Below are 7,068 nucleotides of genomic sequence, written 5' to 3'. Positions count from 1 at the left end.
CTCGAGATACTTCATAACACAAATTTCAAAAAACCATTAGTCTAATGACCGAACTTCTTGAGCCATCTTCCAACAAACATATTACATTGCAAAATCTCTGCAATTCTTATATAATCCAAGTGTTAATTTAAGTAAATAAAGTCTTAGGAAATTTATCTATTTTTTTTATTAGTAAATTTTATAAATTAAATTTACTCAAGACTTATGTAATATTGAAAAGTTAAACAATTTTAAAAGGTGATTATTGGTCAATAAAATTATTTATTTATGTAATATTGAATAGTTAAGAAATTTGAACTGATTGAAATAAATTATATAATATTGAACAGTTAAGCAATTTGATTGGGTGATCGAAATTTTAGATTAATGATAGACTAATACAATATTAGTAGTTAGCTGAGCTAATTTATTGCTGTTATATAATTAATTTTTATTTCAATTTGTAGATATACTTTTGTTCTTTCCTTGTTCATTTTGTTGTTGGGATTTCGATCAAATAATGCTTTTTTGCCTCTGGTTTCGCTGCAAGTTTATTGACAATAATCAAAGTTGGTTTGGATGAATGCATCGCATGAATTCACGACCACCCACGTACAGAAGAGCTTCCATTGTGCAGCGTCAAATCTAATATTAATTTAATTAAGTCTGCAAAACATGTGAGAACTTTCAACGGCGAAGCTTTGAATCTAACGAATCTTTTGTATTTGCAGGTGGGTTTTGTCTTTGGTACACGCTGTGTCTGCTGTCTGTATGTGAGTATGTTTCATTTGTAAGTCAATATCGCGAGCGAGCACCGCAGGGGTGTTTCCCCATATTGTTTTTCTCAATGCAAACGACACACAAGGCCGAAATATACATATACACACACTTATGCGCGTTTTCATCCGCCTCGCGTTTTCATTTCGTTTCAAATTTTCTTCAAATCTAAAAACATTGATTTACTACCTTTTAACATACCATGCAGCAACACAAAGTGAGGCGTATTGTTACGTTTCAGATTTGCATTTCCTTTTTCTATTTTTGTTTGTGTGTTTCTACCTTGCGGCGTCGCGACGCACACGTCGTTCAATATTGAATTAAGCCGATGCAAAGGGAGTAATTAGTATTTGCCTAACATGCGGATTGCCGAAGTTATAATTAGGTTTTCATTGAAATCCTATAGCGGTGATGGGCTGTGCGCGCACTCTCCCCTCAGCATTTGTTAAACCGCACAGAGCGTCGAGCGTATTAACAAATATTTAATTTAACTTCGAAACTTCGCCCTAATAATAAGGCCTCGTCTTCATAATAAAACCGTGCGATTTCGGCTACATTCTCTTCAACAATACGATAATAGTCTGCTCTAATTTCACTTACATTTATGAAGAGCAATGGAAATACACTTCAACAATGAATGAATATTAGATTCCGAATTATTATTCTTCATTACAATTAAACAAAGAATATAAAATTTCTATTGAATTCATAATAATACAATACTAATTATTATATAATTGGAAAATTATCAAAGAAAAAAAATTGTTTTAAAAAAAATAATTAAAAATTTAATACAAAATAAGTAAATAACTGTTTTTGTAATCAAAGTTTAAAATTATATTGGTTAACCCACAAAATCTGTTAAAAGTCAATGTCTGTTCGAACATTACGTGGGGTCTAACAAAAGTTCGCTTAGTTGGCTGAAAAAAAAATTATTTTAATATATTTAATTTTTATTCTTTAGTAATTTCTCAACATAATTTCCATTTATTTCAATACATTTAAGAAAGGTGACACTTGCAAAACATTCCTCAAAATCGGCTTTTTGTAGCTTTTCAAGTTCAACATTAACTGCATTAACCATCTCCTCATTCGAACTGAGGACTCTTCACCTCAATTCCCACAAAAAGTAGCGACAAAGTTCCCCTTTTTTCTAGTTTTCCAACAAATTTTTGAAAAGCAAGTTTCTGTATACAACTTAGCAGTTACCGTCTGTCCAGTTTGCATTGGGATAGCAGCCATGGTAAAGTAAATTGACACCATCACTTTTGTTGCTGATTTTTGTGTTCTTGATTTAACTGGGAGATTTGCACCTTCTGCGCTCCATACTATGGACTGCTGTTTGGTTTCCGGATCGTACTTATAGAACCAAGATTCATCACCTGTTACTATTTTCCTAAAGGTGCTAGACTTTCCATTTTCAAATTTTTCTAAAAAATATTGGGCAAAACGAAGACGTGCCTTTTTTCGGTCGTCATTTAAAATTCGTTGAACCCATCGTTCGGATTTCTTCGTGTAGCCCAAGTGATGACTTAATATTCTCGACATAGCCATAGCATTCAAGCCCAGTTCATTACCTACCATTTCCTGTGTCATTCTTAGATCTTCGTCAATTTTTGCCTTCACCAGGGCTAAATTTTTATCATTTTCTTCAACAGAAAAATGTCCGGTTTGGAATGTTCGAAACCACTTGGAAATGGTCATAAGGGATGATGCATTCACTTCATATGCATTTTGGAATTCCTCGAAAATTTGCATAGGCTTCAATTAACGTCGAAATCCGAAGAAGTAAGCAAAACTAGTATTTTGTTTTCTCGTATCCATTCTTACCGATCTTCTTGAAATTTGACATGAAATATCCTTAGACTTTAACTTTTTTGAGAAACAACTTTTGTTTTTCAGAAACAAATTTATTAATGTTTGTTTCGGTTCGAATCAAAATCCAACAATCGAATTCCTGACAACTAAAATACCAACAGTATTGTTTCATATTTGATATAGACGTAAAACAAATGAATTTAAAAATTGAACGTTAGTAAAACTTACTACGTTAGTAAAACCTGTGTTTTATCGAAACCGTGTATAATACATATGCTAAATTAAGAGTATTTAGTTAATTAAATCTCATCAAGATTTGCATACTGTCGGGATTTTGTTACAGTTGGGAATTCCAATGTCGGGATTATGGTTGTCGAGATTTGCACTATGTCGGGATTTCGAATGTAGGGAATTTAGACAAGCAAAATCCCGACAATCTTCAATTCTTTGCGAGAGTGTCCTTTAACTCATATATAAAAAATCCAATTTATTGAAAATAATTTTCAATTTCTTTTTTATTTGCTTCTATTATTATTGTTGTTGTTATTTATGTAATGAATATCGTTGAATATTAAGATTTCATTGAATATGTTTGTTATCGGATGACTTTGAAAGTCCATCAATTTAATTGGCAAGTTGAAGCCGAATCCTGATTGAATTTCTGAAGGTTCGGGTGTCTGAGCTGTAGGTGATATTAACCCAAGGCCCCTTCATAATATCGGGTAAAATTATAAACCAATATTATGTTTCAATCGGCATTTCCGGGGAAATTGAGATTCCGGTGGCGGCGGCGGCGAGTCTCGCGTCTTAAAAGAGGGGAATCCCTCAACCCTCAATGTTCAATAAGCTCCGGCATATTCATGCGACCCATGACCATGTCCCATCGGGAAATTAATTCCAACCTCGTGAGCAAATTATTAACTAGATATTCGTAGAGCGAACTAGGATGGAAACTACAGACTATTGAAACGAAAGAGAAAAAGAGAAAGAAATGAACAGTTACAATAAATTTCCGTGTCAAGGGGCAAAAGTAATGATCCAATTACAAATTCAAATAGTTCGAAAAAAAAAGTTACTTCGACTCCAATTTGCGCCCGCACACAGGTCAATTCGGCGGAGCATTTATTTAATTCGCTCCCCTTTTTCGAAGCTGCTGGAGCAGGCGTAGAAGATGGGTTGAAAAGTGGGAAAGGAAAGGCTCTTTCGGATGCCAAACGAAAAGAAATATTATCCATTTAAACTAATATTTATTTGAAAATTTTTACGGTGGAAATACGGATTCAGTGCGATTTTCTCCTATTACTACCTTTAATAATCCTGCTTTCCGGGATGCGGATAATCAATTAATTTACGCTCTTCCGAAGGGTTTCACTAACTGGTTTATTTGCGCAAAGCAAATCGCTAATGCGTCCAGTCTGCAATTGGCGCAAATTGTTGTTGTTTCCGTGCTTAAAACCCATAACAATCCAATCGGACATTTTACCAAATAATTTAATACAACTTTTTACATGCTACGATTAACACATTTCAAAACTCACATAATTAATGTAATTAATTAGTAAATATATACATTTACCAGTTAATGTAAAAATATGACAATTTATTTAAAATAAATAGTTTAATGAATTAATGATTATTAATGAATTTAAAAGTAAAATTTGCCAGTAAATGTAATAAGATAATTTGTTAAGATTTTTTTTTTAAAGCTTTCAAATTATTGTTATTACAACGCTTTTGAAACAGAGAAACGACGTTTTCTTTTCAGTTTTTCGTGAATTTCTCAATAACCCATTACCATAATTACATCACCGACCACTCGTATGAAAGCTGAATGTCTCACTTTTCAAATGAGCCTACTTAAATCTTTGTATTTCCATCCAGTCGCCTGCTAGAATTTGGAAAAAAAAAGTGAATAGGACTTACCAAAAAAATGGATTTTCGTTAATAACTCAAAAATTAATTAACTTTTTTATGATTTTATGGCATAATCAAATACACGCAAGCGTTGCGCAATTTGTTATGTAACGAAAGTTACATAATATTCGTTACGTAACAGAGAAACGACGTTTTTTTATCTATTTTTTTTTCAGTTTTTTGTGAATTTATCAGCCAACTGGCATCTTTGTACTGCCGCCGACTTGCCTGCTATGAGTTGTAGAAATTGAAAAAAAAACAGAGAAAGGTCGTTTTTTTTAAGTTTTTCGTGAATTTCTCGACATATCCCTTAAGATAATAACATCATCGACCACTCTTATAAAAGCTGAATGTTTCATCTTTCCAATGAGCATACTGGAATTTTCGTACTGCCGCCGAGTCGCCTGCTATTAGCTGTAGAAATTGGAAAAAAAGTGAATAATGATAAAATTAATTATTAATTATTTAGTTTCTAATGCAAAAAAAACTGTTTTTTATATAGTTTGTTGTATTACCAAACTATTATATTTATTAAAAAAAGTTTTACCCATACTTCCATAAATTATATTTATATTAAAATAGTTCATTACAATTTATTATATAATATATTACAGTTGGCAAACTCGTATCAAACATAAATTTAATTCGATACAATCAAAAAGTTTGTAATATGCACAGTAACGCAACGTTTAATATAAACGGGTTTTCATCAATTACGAATTCGAAAATTAGTTGCTTCAAACTTTTCCTCTACTTTCCAAATGAAGTGCTCACAACAAGGGCGCGCTGCAAATGCATAGTTTTTGTTTTATTTTTTTAAATTATTGCGCGCACACATAGTTTTCGTTTAAAACAAAAATTGAAAGGAAAAAAAAAGAAGTTTGTAATAAGCAATCTGCAATTCATGCCGTTTAATATAAACTCGCGCGTTAAATGCCGCCACTAATTGAATTACGCGCGCGAAAAATGGACGTGAAAAAAGTGCACATTAAAACAAAAAAAAAGAGTAACAGCACAAAAAGAGTTTTATTTTAATTTAAAACTCCCCTCCACCCCGCGCGTCGCATCCAATACGTGACGCGCCGAATGTTTATGAAACTGCGTTCGTTTCCGGTTTAATTTCTGTTTGTACTTTGTGTGTTTTTTTTTCAGTTTCGCTCCATTTTAATTAAAAATACCGGAAGTAAATTTTGCACAAAGTGTATAAATTTTGGATCTGGTAATTTTCGTAGGTTAGTTAAAGCTGCTTTGTTAATTGGGAATTTGATCTTTAATTTGATAACTTGGTTATATTTATTGTTGAAATAACCGGATGTAAATTTTGTGAATTTTTTTTAAGTTTGTTAATGTTATTGCTCTTTTATTTCATTCAGGAAGAAAATTTTGTAAAAATTTGGTAAAACAACGCACGTTTTTTTTGTCAACTATTCATTGATATTTGACAACTTATGTTTTTATTAGAAAAAAATTAAAGTAAATTTTGTAAAAATTTGATAAATTTAGAATTTGAACATTTTCATATATTTGTAAAAAAACGCACGTTTTTCCTTTGTCATCTTTTCGTTGATATTTGACAACTTGTTATTTTTACGTTTTTAAAACAACTCACGTTTTCTTTGGTAACTTTTCATTGATATTTGACAACTTGCTATGTTTTTATTAGAAAAAAACTAAAGTAAATTTTTGTAAAAATTGGATAAATTTAGAATTCGAAAATGTTCATAGTTCGTAAACGCATGTCTTTTTTTATTGTCAACTTTTTCATTGATATTAAACAATTTGTTACGTTTTTATTAGAAAAAAAACTAAAGTAAATTTTGGATAAATTTAGAATTTGGAAATTTTCATAAAAATTTCTGCACGTTTTTTGGTAACTTATACAACTATTTCAGTGATGAGCATCATCACTTAAAATTGTGTACATTTTGATTGTTTTCCAAAATTTGAGATTTTCTTGTGTATTAATTTTAGATTTCAAAATTTTAATTTAATTGAACAGAAGAAAATATAAATTTTGATTTGTTTCTTACATTAATAGTTTGTATTACATTTGGATGCCTATTTCATAAGGTAAAAATCTAAGCGAATTTAGTTTATAACAAACAATTTGAATAGTAATGAGTTTATCATTTAAATTATGCAATTATATAATATCAGAGTATTAAAATAAAAATTGTTGTAATTCGATTTTCATCTTGAGGTGTGACTGAATTCACTAAAGGAATGGGAACAGTTGTGGGGCTGCCACCCCCCGATTTTATCGTTACGCTGGTTAAGACGAGGCCGTCGAACCGACGAACTTTATGGCCTCACCGTCATAAACACATGGCTTAGAACTGTTACACGGAAAGCTCAATGCCGGGACGTAATTTCTATTCAATCTAGGGCTTTCAAATATCTCTAGATTTTATGCCGCCCCCCTTGTCACCAAATTTCCGGTCCAGAGCCAAAACTTGACGTAAATCCAAAATCCGCCCCCTAAAGACGTAATAATAATATAAAAGAGAATTTATAAATAATTTATTAAATAAAAATCTTGAATTTTACACAAAATCATCATTTTCTGAGATAAACTTTGAA

General features: G+C 31.4%; 1 protein-coding gene across 1 annotated transcript; it reads right to left on the bottom strand.

Annotated features, from left to right (window-relative positions):
• Positions 1-1,965: 1,965 nt before the first annotated feature.
• Positions 1,966-2,352, bottom strand: LOC108566692 (the record flags this gene model as incomplete). Its single annotated transcript, XM_017926705.1, has 1 exon — positions 1,966-2,352. A coding segment is annotated over exon 1 (387 nt), but the record flags the coding sequence as incomplete, so codon positions are not given.
• Between the last annotated feature and the right edge of the window lie 4,716 nt (positions 2,353-7,068).

The sequence above is a fragment of the Nicrophorus vespilloides genome, unplaced genomic scaffold (genome assembly GCF_001412225.1).
Source record: "Nicrophorus vespilloides isolate i.1.1-1 unplaced genomic scaffold, Nicve_v1.0, whole genome shotgun sequence".
NCBI classification, from domain to species: Eukaryota; Metazoa; Arthropoda; class Insecta; order Coleoptera; family Silphidae; genus Nicrophorus; species Nicrophorus vespilloides.
This window is presented reverse-complemented; position numbering and strand designations above follow the sequence as displayed.